The sequence below is a fragment of the Podarcis pityusensis genome (genome assembly GCF_964106645.2).
Source record: "Podarcis pityusensis genome assembly, chromosome: 17".
NCBI lineage: Eukaryota > Metazoa > Chordata > Lepidosauria > Squamata > Lacertidae > Podarcis > Podarcis pityusensis.
Window position 1 is genome coordinate 33,669,869 of NC_138042.1, and position 20,648 is coordinate 33,690,516.

A 20,648-nucleotide genomic window follows, 5' to 3' on the forward strand; every position below is an offset into this window, starting at 1 on the left:
GGGAACGTGAGGAGAATATGGGTCTCCTAACTTCTCTCAGCACTCTTAACAAACCAGTTCCCAGGATTCTTTGGGGGAAGCCATGACGGTTGAAAGTGGTATGATAGTTCTTTAAATGTATAGTGCAGATGGAGCCTTAGCTGCCGCATTATGTTATGACAGACTTGTACTAAAGACCCATTTTATCATCTCCGTATTTTACTTCATTAGCTATTGAAAGCAAGGACAGGCTTGTGGAGTAGAGATCCCAAATATTTTTCTTTCTGTATATTCTGGATGGGTAATGAATTTGGGAGAAAATTAGATTGGAGGAGGTGATCTTGTTTATTGGGTAGAATATTATTATTATTACGTGATCTAGAGATAATTTGGGGGGAGGCAATTGAAGGAGAATCAAACTGATTTGGACCAGGATCTGTTGAGAATTGAATTGGGGGGTAAATGAATTGATTAGGTAATTTGGAGTAGGGTGCAAATTAATTGAATAATTTATATGGGCTGATTTGAAAGGCAAATTAGCCTGCCTCCTGTGACATTTAAAACCTAAATCTGCATTTATACTTACTTATTTATTACATCAATATCCTGCCTTTCTCCTTCATGGAACTGAAAGTGCAAGGATGCTGCCCCATAGACCTTCAAACTGTGTCCTTCAAATTTTTAACAGTTATATAGCCTGGTGTATTCTGGGTAGCTTGAAAACCATCAGAAGATGGATCACGGGTTATTTGGAAAGATATTTAGTGGTCCTTTTGACTATATTTGAAAGTGCTGGTCACCATGGTTTCAGCATTTCGGCATTTTGCTTTGGAGTGACTCTACCCTTATTGGTACATTTCAAGCTCACTTTGGTTGGATTGCTCCAAAGTAAATACAGTGGCGAAGGGATGTGGGTGGCGCTGTGGGTTAAACCACAGAGCCTAGGACTTGCCGATCAGAAGATCGGCGGTTCGAATCCCCGCGATGAGGTGAGCTCCCGTTGCTCAGTCCCTGCTCCTGCCAACCTAGTAGTTTGAAAGCATGTCAAAGTGCAAGTAGATAAATAGGTACCACTCCAGTGGGAAGGTAAACGGCGTTTCCGTGCGCTGCTCTGGTTCGCCAGAAGTGGCTTAGTCATGCTGGCCACATGACCCGGAAGCTGTACGCCGGCTCCCTCGGCCAATAAAGTGAGATGAGCGCCGCAACCCCAGAGTCGGCCACGACTGGACCTAATGCTCAGGGGTCCCTTTACCTTTACCTTTAAGTACAGTGGTACCTCAGGTTACAGACGCTTCAGGTTACAGACTCCGCTAACCCAGAAATAGTACCTCAGGTTAAGAACTTTACCTCAGGATGAGAACAGAAATCGCGCGGTGGCGGCATCGGGAGGCCCCATTAGCTAAAGTGGTACCTCAGGTTAAGAACAGTTTCAGGTTAAGAACGGACCTCCAGAACGAATTAAGTTCTTAACCCGAGGTTCCACTGTACACTGAGAACATAAGAACAGCCCTGTTAGGCCCAGTCAAAGCATCTTGTTCTCACGGTGGCCAACCAGATGTCTATGAGAAACCCACGACTTGGACCCGAGCACAACAGTACCCTGCCCGGTTGTGATTCTCAGGAACTGGTGACCTCCCAAGGAATATAGGGTTTAGGACCGGGATACTTGAAAAGCAGTGTCCCAATGCCATGTCTTCTCTGAGACAGTGACCAGGCTTAGAATTTCCTGTTTGTCTGACTCCGTCATTGTTGACATTTTTGCACCTTCTGGCTGTGAGCACAAGGCATTGAGACCTGAATTCTATTTCTGCCTTTTCCCTTGAAAGAATTTTTGGCTTTACTTAAAAAAAAAAAAAGTACAGTGGTACTTCAGGTTACATACACTTCAGGTGACATATGCTTCAGGTTACACACTCCGTTAACCCAGAAATAGTGCTTCAGGTTAAGAACTTTGCTTCAGGATGAGAACAGAAATTGTGCTCTGGCGGCGCGGGGGCAGCGGGAGGCCCCATTAGCTAAAGTGGTGCTTCAGGTTAAGAACAGTTTCAGGTTAAGAACGGACCTCTGGAACGAATTAAGTACTTAACCCAAGGTACCACTGTATTGCTTTTATTTCCTGCTCTTAGCTGTCTCAAAGATCTTGTAAGGTGGACAGAAAGTGTGGGATATATGTATAAATTAATGGTAGCTAGCCAAATCAGTGAACCACAGCCATCAAATGAGTGACCTCCCGTTGTAAAATCACCGTTAATCAGTTTGCTCCCAGAAAGTCACAGATCTTTATAGATGATTTCGGGTGAGAACAACTATAACAGCATACGTGTGTGTGAGTGATTTGCGTAATATAAGAATAGATGCTTAATACGATAACCTATGGTTGTGTGCAGGAGTTTCTAACCATGGTTTGAGTGGCACTTTTGTTTTTATTCGTAACAGTAAGTTAGTCTGGGGAAACCAAGATACGATATGGCCCCTTTCCTCACGTGCTCTGATGTGTCGGCCAACTTCAAGAGTCTTAGGCCTGGCAAAACCCAAGAAACTAGATGCAAATCTCCCGCGCAGGTTTGTCATTCTTACTTTCCCTCATTTAAAAGCGTACAGGAGCTGAGTGGGTTCAGGCCAAAATCAAGGATTGTACTTCTGATTCCCTGCGGAGCTTTGGATTTGTGCTTCCTGAACAGCAGCTTCCCATGCTGTTCATGGCAAGCCTCTTTTGAAACCAAGCGGAAAGGTTTGGGAGGAATAATATATCATAAACATAATCATAATAATTTATTATTTATACCCCGCCCACCTGACTGGGTTTCCTCAGCCACTCTGGGCGGCTCCCAACCGAATATTAAAAACACAACACAGAATTAAACATTAAAAGCTTCCCTAAACAGGGCTGCCTTCAGATGTCTTTTGAAAGTAAGATAGTTGCTTATTGCCTTGACATCTGGTGGGAGGGTGTTCCACAGGGCAGGCGCCACTACCGAGAAGGCCCTCTGCCTGGTTCCCTGTAACCTCACTTCTCAGAGTGAGGGAATCACCAGAAGGCCCTCGGAGCTGGCCCTCAGTGGAAGGGTGGGATATGAATTATTATTGTTGTTGTTGTTGTTGTTGTAATAATTTACCTTGCTATATGGCATCTCAGACTGCTCAGCAAAGAAGGAAAGCTATACGTTTAAGGCAGATGTGGGGAAACGTGGGACCACAGCTGAACTACAAGTCCCATCTGCCCCAGCAAATATAGTCAATGGCCAGGGATGATGGGAATTGTAGTTCAGCACCGTCTGGAACACCAAAGGTTCCCCACACACGATTTAATGGCTTCCATTTGGGGCGGTGCAGACTTTGAAATGCGTCTGTGATGCCGTGAGACAAGGAGGCTGCTGTATCTCCTCCCGCTTAATCCCTGCGCTGAGGCCTTCTCTCCTCTCCAGCACCCGCTGTGACAAGCAGGACTCTAGGTGTGCCGCAAGGCAGATGGTGTGGGAGACAGACAATACGCTGTGGGTGTCAGTAGGCCTTTGAGCCGATGCCGACAACTGGGCTCAATAGCTGGATCTGCCCTGACTGGGGTAGGCGACTGGAGCACTTCCAGAGACCTTCCAATCCTGGAAATCAGGTCTAAGTGCCCTGGACCCACAACTGTCCATTGTGAGCACCAGACTCAGCAGAGTATGAACAGCACGGAAGAAAGCTGTGAAGTGTTAAGTTGTGGGTGAACATATCAGACGATACAGCGATTCTTCAAACAGCTCTTGCTTATTCACAGGCCAGGACAGAACTGAACTGAACTGAAGGGTTCAGTCAGCCTGCTTATATAGAGCTCCAGTCCAACGTAACTGTAACAACTTTCTAAAACTATCCAATCACTGAACCTCACTTTCGATCCCTTATTTGCATAACTGTCTACAGTATCCCCCTGCTGGCCCAGGGTGAGAACTTCAGTACATAACATGAAGTATAACTTCTTTTATTTCTAATAGCTACTGCAAACTAAAAACTAAAGAGCTACTGGCTTGCATGCGTGTTACAGCTCTCACTCAGCCATCTAATCTCTACATAGATAACACTCAGACTCCCCACAGAGTCAGGCAGGAGCGGAAGAAGTGAAGAGCAGTTTCCGCTCCCTCCTTTCTGAAAACATCAGGAGATTCTTGCAATGGGAAGGGGTGAAAATATCAACAGTGGGGAGATGGGTAGCAGAAAGCCACAGCCCCTGGCAACCCACACCACATCGCTGGCAATAAGTGGTGCTGCTGTTTTTGGTGTTGCTTCTGAGCTTGGATACGGTGCTCCAAGACGGTACCTGCTGTGGCGAAGGAAGCTGCTTGGGCACCTGGGGCGAACTGCCCATAGGGGTGAGGCAAGGGTGGGGCGCACTGTGCGGCCTCCAGAGTCTGCCTGCCTCCTCCCACTCAGCCGCCCTACAGCTGGGGGGGGAGGCAGCTGGCGGACTGTTTGGGCAGCGCGGAGCCTGCATGCAGCGGCGTAGCGTGGGTTATCAGCACCCGGGGCAAGGCAAGTAATTTGTGCCCCCTAACCCGGGGCAAGGCAAGTACAGTAATTTACTCTCCCAAGCAGCAGCAGCAGCGAGGCTTCTCTTTCCCCCGCGCTCTCCTGGAGCTGCCTCTTTTCTTTCCTTTTTTCCTTTTCTCCAAGGCTTTTCGCTTTCTCTCCTTAATTGATTCCTCCTCCACACCGCAGCGTTTCCTAGCTGCTTCCCCCCCCTTCCCCTCTCTCTCCTCCTCGCTCTGCTTGCCTTGCCCTGCACCGGCAGCAGCAGGCGCAGCCAGACCCCCGCCAGCCAGCCCGCCCGCCCGCCCGCCCGGCTTCCTCTCCTTTTTTTGCCTGCGGCAGAAGGCTTCGCTCTCCCCCTTCCGCGACCTCCTCGCCAAGCCGAGCGAGCGCGGGCTCCCTAACCCGTGGATTTTAGTAGGGGCAGAGAGCTGCTAGTGCGAGCGCGCCCCCCGCCCATGTTGCGCCCGGTGCGGCCGGCCCCCCTGGCACCCCCCACGCTACGCCACTGCCTGCATGCGCCCAAGCCACCGCCTCTCTCCCAGGAAAGATGCGTGGCTCAAGCACGCTGCAGGCCATGTGGTGACTGTCGCCCAACATTTTGTCACCCCCCTCAGTGGTGACACCCAGGGTGGCCCGCACCCACCGCAACCCCCTTCCTCCACCCCAGCGTACCTGTATCAGAGAAGTGAGGTTACAGGGAACCAGACAGAGGGCCTTCTCGGTAGTGGCGCCAGCCCTGTGGAACGCCCTCCCTTCAGATGTGAAGGAAATAAGCAGCTATCTGCTCTTTAAAAGACATCTTAGGGAAGTTTTTAATATTTAATGCTGTATTGTTTTTAACACTCGATTGGAATCCGCCCAGAGTGGCTGGGGAAACTCAGCCATATGGGCGGAGTATAAATAATTTATTATTATTATTATTTTTATTATTTTTATTATTATTATTATTATTATTACTGTCTTCATGACAATGTCCTCTTGCCAGTGCCTTAGAATTCCCAGGATTCTTTGGGGGAAGTCCTAACAGTGATAGAACCCTCCCAATATATATTTTGTAATGAAGACATGCCCAAAATTGGCCATTGCTTTCCCCAAGTGTTGGCCTCCTATTAATATCACCTTACGGCGCTGCAAAGGTGTCTCTCTAGGTGAAATGAAGAAAGTCCGGCATGAATAATTATTCACGGCGTAAGTAATAATAAGGGCATTCAATATTAATTTTGGTTCTCCGTCAACAACTGGCAGGCAGAAGGGAGAAATCGTGAAAAGGGTGTTGCCATTATTCTCGGTTGCCAAGAGATCTGACTCACCAAGCAAGCAGCTGTTTGTGCTGGAATGGCAGGATGTTTTAATTTGAATTCCAGGCCCAACATTGGGGCACTTTTGACTGCCAGCTCCTCAGGCACAGTGGAACAATTCATGGAATGATTTAAGCACAGTCTATATAGTGCTGTGGGTTAAACCACAGAGCCTAGGACTTGCCGATCAGAAGGTTGGCAGTTCAAATCCCTGCGACGGGGTGAGCTCCGGTTGCTCGGTCCCTGCTCCTGCCAACCTAGGAGTTCGAAAGCACGTCAAAGTGCAAGTAGATAAATAGGTACCGCTCCGGCGGGAAGGTAAACGGCGTTTCCGTGCGCTGCTCTGGTTCGCCAGGAGCGGCTTAGTCCTGCTGGCCACATGACCCGGAAGCTGTACGCTGGCTACCTCGGCTTGTAAAGCGAGATGAGCGCTGCAACCCCAGGGTCGGCCACAACTGGACCTAACGGTCAGGGGTCCCTTTACCTTTATATAGTGCATATTCCATGCCTTTGACTTGCCCCCTAGATTCCTGTTTGGGGCAAGAAATATCAGCTACAAGTGAATGTGTGCATATAGCACTAGTGTTGTCATATCAATGACAATGTGTGTGTGTGTTGCCTTTCAGAGGGATACAGAAGTAGTGCGGAATACGCTGATGGCACAGAATTCAGCTTCCTAATAATCTCACTCCCCCCCCCCCAAGAAAATTTCTAGCCAAGATGGCTATATGATTTTTCAATGCGTAGGACAGTGATGGGGAACCTGTTCCACTCCGGAGGTTGCAAAGTAAGGGTTTTGGGGAGTTTGCAGGCAGGCACAGACCATACAATACCTGTGGATGAAATGACAAATAATGGGTTGCTGCAAACCAGAACTGGAGTTAGGAAATCACTGCAATGAGAGGAGGAAGGAGAATGAGGGAACACAGAAGTCCAAGGTCCCTTGTGGCTTCTTAATACAGTGCCAGCCATTTTGGCACTATATTTGAGCAGAGGTCCCTAGAAAAGCAGCCTTTAATAAATTGCCACGATTCCCTTTTAAGAGGTTGTGTGTCTTTAATACATCTGTATTAAACTTGGATATTCTTTTAAATCAATACACTTTTTTTAAAAAGTGGAATTTTTTTTGTTTGTTAAAATAACCATTTAAACTCCCCCCCCCCAAAAAAATTATTTTTTAAAAAATCTACAATGATGGAATGGAGAAGGCTAGCCTAGAACCCTTCTCTTTCTGGATGGTGCAGTTGTTCATATTAATCATATGAAGAAGCCCTGGGCTCCTTTGGGGGGAGAGGGGAAGTGGGATATAAATATAATAAAGAAATAAAATAAAGAAACCACAACGTAGAACCAGGATGAATAAAATAAGGTGGAACTCACACTTTTGACTTGCTGTTTGAATTAATGCCAAGCTCTGCCTCACCTCCACTGACGCCTTGCGGTTTTTCCAAGGTCCATCCATTTGTATAGTTGCGGCCGTTCGTCTGAGATCTGGCACCGCCCTCCTGGATTATATTCTATAATCCCGAGCCAACGGATATTACACCTGGCAGAACCTAGAAGATGTGCAGAAATGTACCTGAAAAAAAGGTGAGAGACTCGTGCTGCCAGCTGTGTTGATTGCTGGGCTGCCTGTAGGTTTCCAAAACTGAACTTGTAGAGGATCAGCTTTCCAAGGAAGGGGGAATGGTTTTCTTAAAGTGTGTGCTGAGATTTGAAAACAAAGCCAATTCGCACTAGCCACCACAGAAATGTGGGGGTTGCCTTCAGGATGGTGTGGTCCCACAACACACCTGCAGAGTGTTTAGGAGGGAACCATGTTGGAGAGGCCATTGATCTGGTTGCTCCTCACACGAATTGCAGACTTCTTCCCAGGCAGGCAGTGTTTACATGGGAGGAAACTATATACCGTATTTTTCGCTCTATAACACGCACCCGACCATAACACACACGTAGTTTTTAGAGGAGGAAAATCCGTAGGCATGCCACCCGTAGGCATTCCCTCCATAACACGCACAGACATTTCCCCTTACTTTTTAGGAGGAAAAAAGTGAGTGTTATGGTGCAAAAAATACGGTAAATGTCCCATTTACACCACAGTAGTAGCTGCCATGACATCCGTGGAAGGTTGATCTGTGCCTGGAGAGCTAGTCTTCCTAGCTGTTCTAACTTGCCGTCAGTTCCCAGGCATCAGAAGCCCATATGCACAGCCTTCGTAGCACCTCAAGAGTGCAGCTCTCAAAGAAGACAACGTGTGTCTGAAAATGGGTAGAAGAAGGGCTATATGCACTGATCCCGACTCACGATATGTTGACATTAGCTGCTCATCTCTCTCTGCTGCACTTCAAACTGCAGTCATTCAGTGTTGTTCACATCAGAGAAAGGGCAAGGATGCAGCGGCGGAACAAGCCAATCGGGCACCTGGGGTGGCGCGCATGTCCTGCACCCAAGGGCAGGGCCAGCTGCCTGTGGGGTGGTGTGAGCTGGGGCTGGACGCTTCGCGGGGTCTTTGAGGAGTCTGCCTACCTCCTCCCACTTGGCCGCCCTACAGCTAAGGGGGAGGCGGTGGGCGGACTGTTTGGGGCAGTGCAGAGCCTGCGGGTGCCCAAACCACCATGTCAATCCCAGGAGAGACGTGTGGCTCCGACTCGTTGCAGGCCGTGCAGTGAGTGCCGCCTGGGATTTTGTCACCCCCCTCAGTGGTGACACCCATGGCGGACTGCCCCCACCGCCCTCCTTCCTCCGCCCCTGCAGGGATGTTGTCACCGTGATGCACACAGGCATTTTTGGTTTCCCTACCCCTGCAAACAGCAAATCGCTGCTCGGACTTCCTACTTGTGAAGCTCTCATCTGTGCATTTTCTAATGAGATTGAAGATGGTTTGAAGTGTGTGGGGTGGAGGAGCATCAAACAGCAGTATTTGTCAAGAAGCGACAGGATCAATAGAGACCACATTAGACAAGCATTTCAAAAAGCACGGGGGGAAATGCAGAGAATACTTCACAAAACAGTGCCCTAAAATACATACCTGGACTTGTTTCGATTAATGTCTGCAGGAGACTTTGTGGGTATATAAGTTATAATTAGAAAAATCTTAATAATTATTCCTAAAGGAAACAGTTTATAAGAAGTAAATAAGGAGGCCAGATACAGGCTAAAGCAGGTCTTTTATTTGGTTGTTTGTATTGTTGTATGTTATGCTTATTGTATGTTATGTTCACGTTTAATGAGGGTGGATTTCTGTATCGGGGGGTGTGGGTTTATGTTATGTTGTAAATAAAACTTCCAATTTTTTTTTATAAAAAAGGATCAATAGAGATTGGGGCTGACATTGTATGAATGCAGCTTCAAAAGGCAGCAGTGGGAACCTGCTAGATATAGAGTATGTGATAATGCAAACATAATTATAGACAAATCCTCAGAGACCATGGCCTGCTTTGGGTGTCACATTCCTCAGGAAATAAAATATTAACAACATTATATCTTACTTTCAAATTACTAAACCCCTGGTGGCAGAAACTGGGCAGAGACTGAGCGGAACCCAGTAACTTATAAGGGGAGCATCTTCTCTGTGGAGAAAGCAGTCATATGGACATGTGCAGTTAAAAAATTAAAAGTGAGTTTTAGTTAAAGGTGGTCCCTGGGCCTGAGAAGGTAGAGCTTTAGATCATATGGTTTTGACAATCTCAAACCGTCCAAGTGTCCCTGTTTTCCAGGGGCAGCCCCTGATTTAGAGAAGCCGCCCTGGTTTCTTATTTGATACCGGAATGTCTCTTTTCCTTTGGACGTCCCTATTTTCATCAGAGATATGTTAGAGGGTATGGAGTTTTCCAATCCCCTGAGCCGTCTGAAGGCAACCCTGTACAGTGGTACCTCGGGTTACATACACTGCAGGTTACAGACTCCGCTAACCCACAAATAGTGCTTCAGGTTAAGAACTTTGCTTCAGGATGAGAACAGAAATCGTGCTCTGGTGGCACGGCACCAGCAGGAGGTCCCATTAGCTAAAGTGGTGCTTCAGGTTAAGAAGAGTTTCAGGTTAAGAACGGACCTCTGGAACGAATTAAGTACTTAACCCGAGGTACCACTGTACAGTGATACCTCAGGTTACATACGCTTCAGGTTACATACGCTTCAGGTTACATATGCTTCAGGTTACAGACTCCGCTAACCCAGAAATAGTGCTTCAGGTTAAGAACTTTGTTTCAGGATGAGAACAGAAATTGTGCTCCAGCGGAGCGGCAGCAGCAGGAGGTCCCATTAGCTAAAGTGGTGCTTCAGGTTAAGAACAGTTTCAGGTTAAGAACAGACCTCCGGAACAAATTAAGTTCTTAACCCGAGGTACCACTGTATAGGGAAGTTTTAAAAATGTTTTATTATGTTTTTATATATGTTGGAAGTTGCCCAGAGTACTTGGGGCAACCCAGTCAGATGGGCAGGGTATAAAATAATAAAATTATTATTATGGAATGGGGTGTCCCTATTTTCATTGGAGAAAAGTTGGAGGGTATGCAATCTTCTCCCATTTTTCAACTGTACTTCCCCACAATTGCAAGTAAAAGTTGAGGGAGAAGTAGACGTGTAGAAAGAGGTGATGTCATGGAGAAAAACTGAAAGGGGAAAAGGATCCGAGCAGATGGAAATATGAAAATCTATAAATGGAAACCTGCAGTTCCCTCTTCAGCACGCACACGCACACACACACACACACACACACAACTATGGCCGGAATCCTGAACTGGCCCAAATCCCTTTCAGAATCTCTATGCCATCTTTACAATAGCAAGAAGCAACTGATTTTTTTGGAGGGGTGCACTTTTCATTTGAAACTAGTAAAATGCCCATGATTAAGGTAGGAGGAGTGGTCTCATGAAAGAATGACATTTATATTGGAGAGACACCTCAGGAAGTTGACACCAGTCAAGCTGCCAAACTTAATTTCATTTTCTATCGCACATGCGCACAAGCAGAACATTAGTTGTGATCTGCCTTTCTAGCTGCAGGAACAGCAGCTGGTTATCATCACCCACTATTTTGTATGGAGGAACATTCCAGTTGCTAGGGTCCCAAATATCATACCCTCCAATGTTTCTCCAATAAAAATAGGAAGGTCCTAAAGAAGGAGGAGGAGGAGGTTATGGTGGTGGTAAAGGATCCCTGGGTGGTTAAGCCCAGTCAAAGTCAGCTATGGGGTGCGGTGCTCATCTCACTTCAGGCCAAGGGAGCTGGCATTTGTCCACAAACAGCTTTCTGGGTCATATGGCCAGTATGACTAAACCACTTCTGGCGCAACGGGACACTATGACGGAAGCCAGAGTGCACGGAAATGCCATTTATCTTCCTGCTGGAGTGGTACCTACTGTATTTTTTGCTCTATAAGACTCACTTTTTCCCTCCTAAAAAGTAAGGGGAAATATGTTTGCGTCTTATGGAGCAAATGCAGGCTGCGCAGCTATCCCAGAAGCCAGAACAGCAAGAGGGATTGCTGCTTTCACTGCGCAGCAATCCCTCTTGCTGTTCTGGCTTCTGAGATTCAGAATATTTTTTTTTCTTGTTTTCCTCCTCCAAAAACTAGGTGCGTCTTGTGGTCTGGTGCGTTTTATAGAGCGAAAAATACGGTATTTATCTGCTTGCATTGGTGTGCCTTTGAACTGCTAGGTTGGCAGGAGCTGGGACCGAACAATGGGAGCTCACACCGTCATGTGGATTTGAACCACCAACCTTCTGATCGACAAGCCCAAGAGGCTCAGTGGTTTAGGATACAGTACCACCCATTGTTGTTGTTGTTATATTTATACCCCACACATCTGACTCGGCATCTTCTAACATATATAAAAACATAATAAAACATTAAAACTTCCCTATACGGAGCTGCCTTCAGATGACTTCTAAAGGTTGTATAGTTACTTATCTCCTTGGCTCGGAAGTCACATAACCTCCAACACTTCTCTGATGAAAATAGGGCCATCCTAAGGGAAAGAAGGACATTCTGGGATCAAATCAGAAACTGGGATGGCTTCTGTAAATCCAAGTACTTGGATGGTCCAAAATAGCAGCATTAAGTGATGGCAACCAGAAGGCAACACTGCTCTGTCAAGCATTACACAGTGAATGCTCGCTTGAACGGTGGGGCAGAAAAAGCCGCAGACGCAGATGAAGCAACGGTAAATCAAAAACATTTTTAGAAACTTTAACATGCGGTTGAGACTTGTATGATTTTTCTTGCCTGTGTGTCCTTCCAGTCACCCCATGGCAGGGGTGGGGAACATTTTCCAGCCCAAAAGCCACCCTCCCTTCTGGGCAGCCTTCCAGGGCCAACGTGCTGAAGGCAAAAGAGGGTGGAGTGCTGAATGCGAGTCTTAGCTCTGCACCCGGGGCGGCTACCTTCATGCTCGCACAAGGCGCTCTCTATCCTCCTTCAGCCAGGCAAGCACAAAGCATGGGCAGAGTTAATGGGCACATTCCAGTCAGGCAAAAACGCCCAAGGAGGGCGCATGGCTGGGACAGTGAAGGCGTGTGACTCTGGCCACATGTGACACCTAAGCATGAAGTTATCCTGCCCTGTGGGGTAGGGGGCAATGTTGTGTAGTGGTGAGTTTATATTGTGGTTGGCAGTCGTAGAATCATAGAATTGGAAGGGACCCCGGAGGCCTGGGCAGGCCAGGTCATCCTCTTATATACCTGCTGGGATTTACAAGGCATCTGACCCTCACCTGAATCTCATAGCTCTCCTGTAGCTGCCTCTGATTAGTTATCATTTAACTCTTTGTTCTTGTTTAGTCGTTTAGTCGTGTCCGCCTCTTCGTGACCCCATGGACCAGAGCACGCCAGGCACTCCTGTCTTCCACTGCCTCCCGCAGTTTGGTCAAACTCATGCTGGTAGCTTCGAGAACACTGTCCAACCATCTCATCCTCTGTCGTCCCCTTCTCCTTGTGCCCTCCATCTTTCCCAACATCAGGGTCTTTTCCAGGGAGTCTTCTCTTCTCATGAGGTGGCCAAAGTATTGGAGCCTCAGCTTCACGATCTGTCCTTCCAGTGAGCACTCAGGGCTCATTTCCTTAAGAATGGAGAGGTTTGATCTTCTGGCAGTCCATGGGACTCTCAAGAGTCTCCTCCAGCACCATAAATCAAAAGCATCAATTCTTCGGCGATCAGCCTTCTTTATGGTCCAGGGGGAAATAATTAGCATCACATGTCATGTGCATGGAAGTTGAGAATTCCATTCCACCTTAAGGAACAGGCATGTGGAATTGCTGCATGTCACATGTCTGTTTACATTCCAGCACAGGTTGCTGGGAACTTCTGTTTGTGTATAGCTTTTGCTTTTGCTGTTCTCTCCGAGACAACATGAGAGAGAGAGACGACATGTTTCTTTGTTCTGATTTATGTTTAATAAATCTGTCGCTGTAGCATGACTTACGTCTCATGCCTACTTCTGTGTGCGCACTACACTCTGCTAATTGCGTGCCCTGGCTTTTGAAGTTCGGGTCGCTGATTTGCATCGGAGCATAGGCCGATGGAAGGAGACGTCCGAGCTGGGCTTGCCAGCTGGCCTCCCTGCCCCTCTGCATGTCGACACCCCCTGCAATACAGGAATCTTAACTAAAGCATCCAGGACATCTAACCTCCGAGGAAGGAGAGCCCTCCACCCTCCAAGAGAGACCGTTCCACCATTTAACAACTATTACAGTTCTTCCTGTTGTTTAGTCAGGTCTTGGCTTCCAGAGCAGGAGAAAAGAAGCTTGCTCCATCCTCCATGTGGCAGCCCTTTAGATACTTGAAGATGGATTTCATATCTCCTCTCAGTCTCCTTTTTACCAGGCTTAACATACCCAGCTCCCTCAGCCGTTCCTCATAAGGCTTTGTTTCCAGACCCTTGATCATCTTGGTTGCCCTCCTCTGCACATGTTCCAGCTTGTCAATGTGCTTCTTTAATTGTGGTGTCTAGTACTGGACATAGTACTCCAGTATGGTCTGACCAAGGCAGAATAGAGTAGGACTATTACTCCTCTTGATCGGGGTACAATACTTCTGTTGATGCACCCTAGAATATCATCCGTCTGTTATATCTGTTATTATTATTGTTATAACTGTCTCAGGAGATAATGGAGTGTGCCTCTGAGAGTGAAATCAAAGCACTGCATTATCACCTCCCTGGGTTGCAAGCCTGGGCAGTGTGTATGGAGGTCCTGGGCTGCCCAGATATCAAGACCCACCTCTCAGCTTCGCTGATGTGATCCAGAGGAAAGCAGAGCAATACATTTGGCACCAGCTTGGCTGTAGGAGTTGATGGAAAGAGGTGTACAAGGCGTCATCCAACCGTCTTAGGGACTCTGCTCTAGATTTGTGAAGGGTTTACTCCTTAGCCTTTTCTTCTCCTGAAGATATCCTGCAAGGCAGCGGAGGTTTAGGATCAGAGTTTTATTTTTCCTAGATGGGCTACCTTCCCAGGTTGACGAGCCCCATCTGCCCCACCCTTCCCTCTACGCATGCAGAAACCTTATTCTATGGTCTCGTCTGCTCTATCCACCGGAGCCTGTCTTCGCATGCAGGGGAAGCCCTTAACTCACCCAGGGTGTGAGACCCATCAGCTTTCCTCACCTGGTTTAGCCAGCCAGTCAAAGTCGTTCCTGGGGTGTGGCCGCTGTCACATGGTGACAGCTGACTGCAGGGCAGGGACCAAAGGTGGACAAACCATCTCATAAAGCATAAAGCCAACTCCTAAGAGACTGCGATCTACTCACAGAATAAAAAACTGGCAGTGATGTACCCCTTTTGGGGAGATCGTGGAGGGCAGGGCGAGGGGGCGGGGCCTGATTCTATTTTACCACCACTGAGGAAAGGGAACCAGCAATAGACTGTGATCTACCAAAACCTCCCGGGGATCTACCAGTAGATTGCGATCGACCTGTTGGACATCCCTGTCATAAAGGATCACACACTCGAAGTACCAACACCCCAATACACCCCTGATTTTATATTAGGTGTAGCCAGTGCTATTTTTCTAGAAAAATAGGGGCTGGAACTCACCATGCATACCTCCCTTGTTCTCTTATAATGCCCATGGCGCGCACCTGATAAGTGGCGGAACTGAGTTCCAGTGAGTTCCAGCTAGAAAAAGCCCTGGGTGTTGCATATAAAAGAGCATTTTCAATACACACATCACTATAGACATTATATAAACATTATGCTTGCCACTCGCATCTATGAGTTGCAGTTCTGTCAGGTAGCTATAGAACTCGCATCTAGCTACACGCTGGTGGGGGGGTGGGTTGTGGGGGCAGTGAGGAGTTACCAGGCAGTTGCTAATGGTCCCCTGTTTGTGTTTGCTTGCAGGCCCCGTAGTTCCCCGCAATGGCCTGTCAGTAGCGCAGCACTTTGTTGGGAAGCTTCCCCAAGGATTTTGAGCCTCTCACATCCGCGAAGCCTGCCCTCATCCTTCTCCTTTCCAAAAGAGGTAATCAATGATGATGCTGAACCAGAGAACACCATCAACAATGACAATTTCAACAAGCGTTTCCATACACAGGCTCTGCCTGTCCTGTGAAGTCTTCTGTGCTTCTCTCCGCACTACAAAGGAGGCCCCAGGGTTCTGCCACTGCTTTGGGGGAAAGTTGCCCACCGCTTGCCCTCCTTGCTGCAGCTGAACTGTTTTCAAAGAGCTGAGCCCAGCAAGTGGGCTTGGTGTTTTTGGTTGCTCCCATTCCTCTGAGTTTGTAAGACCAGCTTAATCCAAACAGTCAGGAGCACTGACTTGGGCCCCAGCTTATGGGTCCCCAATGGCGCCACGACATAACGTGTCATTGTGATGTTGTGATGTCATTGTGATGTCATGTCTGTGGCACCGCTGCAGCGCTTCGTTTAAAGGGGTGTAAAGTTTAAAGGGCGATTTTTGTGTGCCTGTTTCCTTTCCTCACTCCGATTGATGGCAAAATTAAAAGGGAGCCAGTGTGGTGTAGTGGTTAAGAGCGGTAGTCTTGTAATCTGGTGAACCGGGTTCGCGTCTCCGCTCCTCCAGATGCAGCTGCTGGGTGACCTTGGGCCAGTCACACTTCTTTGAAGTCTCTCAGCCCCACTCACCTCACAGAGTGTTTGTTGTGGGGGAGGAAGGGAAAGGAGAATGTTAGCCGCTTTGAGACTCCTTAAAGGGAGTGAAAGGCGGGATATCAAATCCAAACTCTTCCAAGGCCTTGCAAGACCTCCGATGCAACTTTCAGTTTATACCGGAAGTCGCGTTCAGAGGCCTGGCATGTCCTTGAATGTTGCCGAGGAGGTTGTGTCAGGACTCTGACATGACTTCCGGTCAAATCCGGAAGTCGTGTCGGAGCCCCACAGTGTGGGCGCCCTGGCACCCAGGGCCCCCTAGAGTTGGTGCCTCTGCGAACAGTGAACTATAACCAACCAGCTACAAAAAAGAATAAACCACTTCTGGTTTGGGGCTACATGCCCTCTGATAAAGTGGTCCAGGATAATGGGAAGCCTCTGTTGTTAGGTAATGTGGAAATATGGAGGCTGATGTTGGCTGAACTTTCAGCCCATGCAAGAGGAATGAAGGAGGAGGAGACTGAAAATGGTGGCAATCTTGAGTGCTGTTGCCTGGGGAATCTAATTTTGCCAGAAGCCTCTTAACTCTGTCTTGGATTCAGTTTCCTCCAGATGACAAGTTCTAGCTGAGTCGGGAACTTTTAACTTTCATTGTTATGGGGGCTTTCCATCCCTGACCTTTTTTTTAATTATTATTTTAAGCAAGCCTCTTTGCTACGTGGACAGGCATTGTGATTTTTTAATGTGGAAAATAATGTTCTTAGAAGTATTGTCAGGAACCACCATTCTAGGGACCCCTCCAGATGTCCCGTTATTTTATTGTACATTCATGACCATTTTTGCTCATGGCAATCTTGCTTACAATCCTGTTAGGGCCTGTAACCCTTTTGTGGCTGTCATACGTCTTCATGTCCCGTCAGCGCATATCCTGTCACTTCCAGCTGAAACCTCTTAACTTTACCCAGTGCTTTTTTTCTTTAAAAAATGTTTAGGGGTACTGTCATTTTCCTACTCATATTGAAATACTGCCCCTCAATGAGGCTAAACTTAGATTCACAAAATGTTTAGGGATATGCATACCCCTGTGTACCCCCAGAAAAAAGCACTGACTTTACCACAAATGTCCTCTGTTTATTTTTGTCCCCCTTATGTTGTGCTGTAGCATCTGCAGACAGCAATAAAGTGGTTGCGCTGGGGAAGTATCACAGAACAAACTAATGCAGAATAAGTCCACAACTAGCACACTATTAGGGACGTGGGTAGCGTTGTGGGTTAAACCACAGAGCCTAGGACTTGCCAATCAGAAGGTCGGCGGTTCGGATCCCCGTGATGGGGTGAGCTCCCGTTGCTCGGTCCCTGCTCCTGCCAACTTAGCAGTTCAAAAGCACGTCAAAGTGCAAGTAGATAAATTTGTACCACTCCGGCGGGAAGGTAAACGGCGTTTCTGTGCGCTGCTCTGGTTTGCCAGAAGCGGCTTAGTCATGCTGGCCACATGACCCGGAAACTGCACTCCGGCTCCCTCAGCCAATAAAGCGAGATGAGCGCCGCAACCCCAGAGTTGGCCACGACTGGACCTTATGGTCAGGGGTCCCTTTTACTTTACCTTTTAGCACACTATTATTGTGCCCCCCCCAAAAAAAAAGTCACAGAAGACACTCACAATAGAACACCGGTATGCAGAGGTGCCAGATTGAACGAAATATTGCAGGGGCCCAGGTAAGCCCTGTCTCCATAATCAATCACATGACACGATGCACGCACACCATTTGAATGGCAATGCCCATCAACTTTGTGGTGCCCGGCCCTTTCAGATGTTTTATTGCGGGTGCCAAAGCTCCCACGGCCCCTAGGAGTTTGCTCCTATGCCGGTATAGTATGGGCTTTATTCCATATCCAGCAAGCTGATTGCAGAACTGAAAGGATTCAGGGCCTTTCTATGTAAGCAGCATGCACCCAAGCATCATAAAAACACCTCATTTCATTCTCCGACTCATCCTTCTTTCCTCTTCCTTTCTTGATGCAATGCACTCCCACTCTGTTCAGCTAAAATGGGTGGCCAGCCTTCCTGTTACGTAAGATTTCTTATGCCGGGGTGACATTACGCAGCCACACATAGACTATTCCTTTTAGTAATGCGTAAAATGGGATTTAAAAATACTACAGAGCGGACTGCCAAGGCTCTTCCCTTTTTTGCAGACGTGGGCAGAAGCAGCTCTCGGTTATAGCGGTTTCCACCCATAAAGGGCAAGGGAGCTGAAGAGAATGTGGAAGAAGCCATTTTCTCAATATGTGTTTTTGTGTGTGTGTACGTAAAAGGGACAGTTTCTGAGGCACAAACCTGTTCCCAGCCAGCTATTGCCTCTTCCACAACAGGGAACAAGCCATCTCCCATTGACATTTCCTTTGCACATCCCCCCCCTCCGCCCCATGGCTGGGCAAGGTAGGCCCCTGAGGTACAAGCCAACTGTCAAAATGGCTTCTCTCCCTCTCCTCGCATGTTGTGAGGCTGAATATGCCAGCCCTTATTTCAAACGGGTGGACAGACGTCCCTACTCTCTCTTGCCCCATGCGGGGAAGAAACAGGCTAAGAAGGCACATTGGTTGGCGCAGCCTCCATGTGGCTTTAACACCCCCCCCCCAATAAAAATAAAAGGCTAGTAATGAAGCAATCAAAAGACACCCCTGAATCCAAATTACATGTGCAAAGAGGAAGAGGAATATCTGGACTGGATCATAGTGGGGCTAAAAGGGTAAAAGCCCTGATCCAAATTGGGCTCCCCATGTGATTTTTTTAAAAAACTGCACTTTAAAGGCACACCTGCATAACAACAATGGAGCGCTGTCCTGAGCTGTCAAGGATACTCCCCATCAAAGGAAGGTACCCAGAAGATAGGTAAAGGTAAAGGTACCCCTGCCTGTACGGACCAGTCGTGTTCGACTCTAGGGTTGTGCGCTCATCTCACTTAAAAGGCCGGGAGCCAGCGCTGTCCGAAGACACTTCCGGGTCACGTGGCCAGCGTGACGAAGCTGCTCTGGTGAGCCAGCACCAGCGCAGCGCACGGAAACGCCGTTTACCTTCCCGCTATAAAGCGGTACCTATTTATCTACTTGCACTTAGGTGTGCTTTCGAACATCTAGGTGGGCAGGAGCTGGGACCGAAAGACGGGAGATTCGAACCGCCGACCATACGATCGGCAAGTCCTAGGCACTGAGGTTTTACCCACAGCGCCACCAAGATAGTTAACACTTTATTGTCAAAGATAACACACCCAAGCTAGCATCTAGGCAGCTTTCCCAGGTCCACACTTTATGGAGCAGTTGCAGCAACAGGGGAGCACTCGCCCTTTACCAAATTATGTACCTTCCCCCGATGGGCTGTCAACACGCAGCCGGAGACTGTGCCTGCATGGCAACTTCCTCTGCTCTTCCCTTTTCAGCCCCCTCCTGGTTCTGGGAGACAGTGGTGCAGGAGAGGGTGGGGAAGCACCTGGCCCTTCACTTGCCTGATCTGCCTCTTCCTCTGACCCATCCTGTGCTCCACCCTCCAGCTCTGAAGCTTCCCATGCCTCTTGACTCTTGCCTCCTGGCTGATACAGTTCCCCGCAGATCACTGACCCCCTCTCCCAAATCAGACTCCAGCTCCACTTCTCCCGGCGCACATTCGACCGTGTTCGGCAAGCCCCTGACCTGGGAAGTTGTTTGTGCATTACGGTGTATGAAATAATGTGTTTGAGGTCGTTACGGAAAAATCTAGGTGCGAGGCTGCTGAGTCACCCAGCTCGTCGGGCAGAGCCCGCGGGTCCCTGCGGAATAAAGGAAGGATTCCAGCCAACCGGAGCAAATAGCTGTAGACCAAAGTTTATTGCGCAATAGGTTCAAAGAGCAAATTTGAACCTCGAGGATGGGGCGACAAAGACTTTTAAAACTTTCCCACCATATCCCAGAATACAGTTCGTACAGCATCATTGCTACATCACTGACATGTCACAAAAGGGGAAGGGTTAACCTTGGCAAACATGTCCAGACAAGTCCTTGGTAAAAGATTAGCATAAGTAGACATGGCAGGGCAAGACGCAGGTATAAGATTAGCATAGACAAATATATCTTAAGTACCCACCACCCAAAAGTACAATAGAAGTTCCTTTGCATGTCTGGAGCCTGAGGCGAGTCAGGTGATGAGATCTGGCTTCCTTTGGCTAACAATGAGCCCAGCAATTGTCACCTCTGGGAACTTCCTGGAGTCCTTTTTCAAGGGGAAAATAGCTTTGGAATGGAGGAAACTGGGAAAGGAGATGATTTTATATTATTTTTAAAGCTAGGTAACTTCCCTGAGCTGTCAAGTTGAAAGGATACATTTAGGCATAATATTTGTAATATTTAATTTAAAGATGTGCCCCCCCCCCGGTAATTTCCGTAACAGAGGTGTTTTGTCTTTGCTCTTGTTTGTAACATCTGTTTTAAAATTAAAAGACTCCTGTTTTCTGCTTTGTTTGCTCTGTGTAGCCTGAAACGCGTGTTAGCAGGTCTGCAATGCATGCTTCGGCATCCGCAAGAATCATAAGCATTTCCCAACCAGTACAGAAAAGAGAAATCTTGTGCTATGACAGCAGATACAAAGAGGCTCCGATCCGACACGTAATTCTGTTACTTTGGTTCTTTGGGATTTGAACTTCAGCCCCTGCCTTGTTTTTCAGGATTGCTTTTGGGAGAAGGGGAGGGCGGGGCGGGGAGGAGTAAAGGCACCCTAAATCTTTGATGAAGCACCTGTATATTCTCCTAGTTTTGTTAGGAATATACAGTGGTACTTTGGTTCTCAA

At 47.8% G+C, this 20,648-nt stretch overlaps 1 protein-coding gene across 4 annotated transcripts in view; it reads left to right on the forward strand.

Annotated features, from left to right (window-relative positions):
* SPMAP2L (sperm microtubule associated protein 2 like) overlaps positions 1 to 20,648 on the forward strand; it is a 28,400-nt gene that overhangs the window by 5,982 nt on the left and 1,770 nt on the right. For 3 of the 4 annotated variants that reach the window (XM_080986974.1, XM_080986976.1, XM_080986975.1), the window contains 4 exons: positions 2,416 to 2,541; positions 7,239 to 7,376; positions 15,124 to 15,244; positions 20,335 to 20,466. In XM_080986974.1, coding sequence (XP_080843100.1) covers positions 2,416 to 2,541; positions 7,239 to 7,376; positions 15,124 to 15,244; positions 20,335 to 20,466 — 517 coding nt within the window. The remainder of the gene's footprint in view (positions 1 to 2,415; positions 2,542 to 7,238; positions 7,377 to 15,123; positions 15,245 to 20,334; positions 20,467 to 20,648) is intronic. The other variant, XM_080986977.1, reaches the window with a different exon arrangement.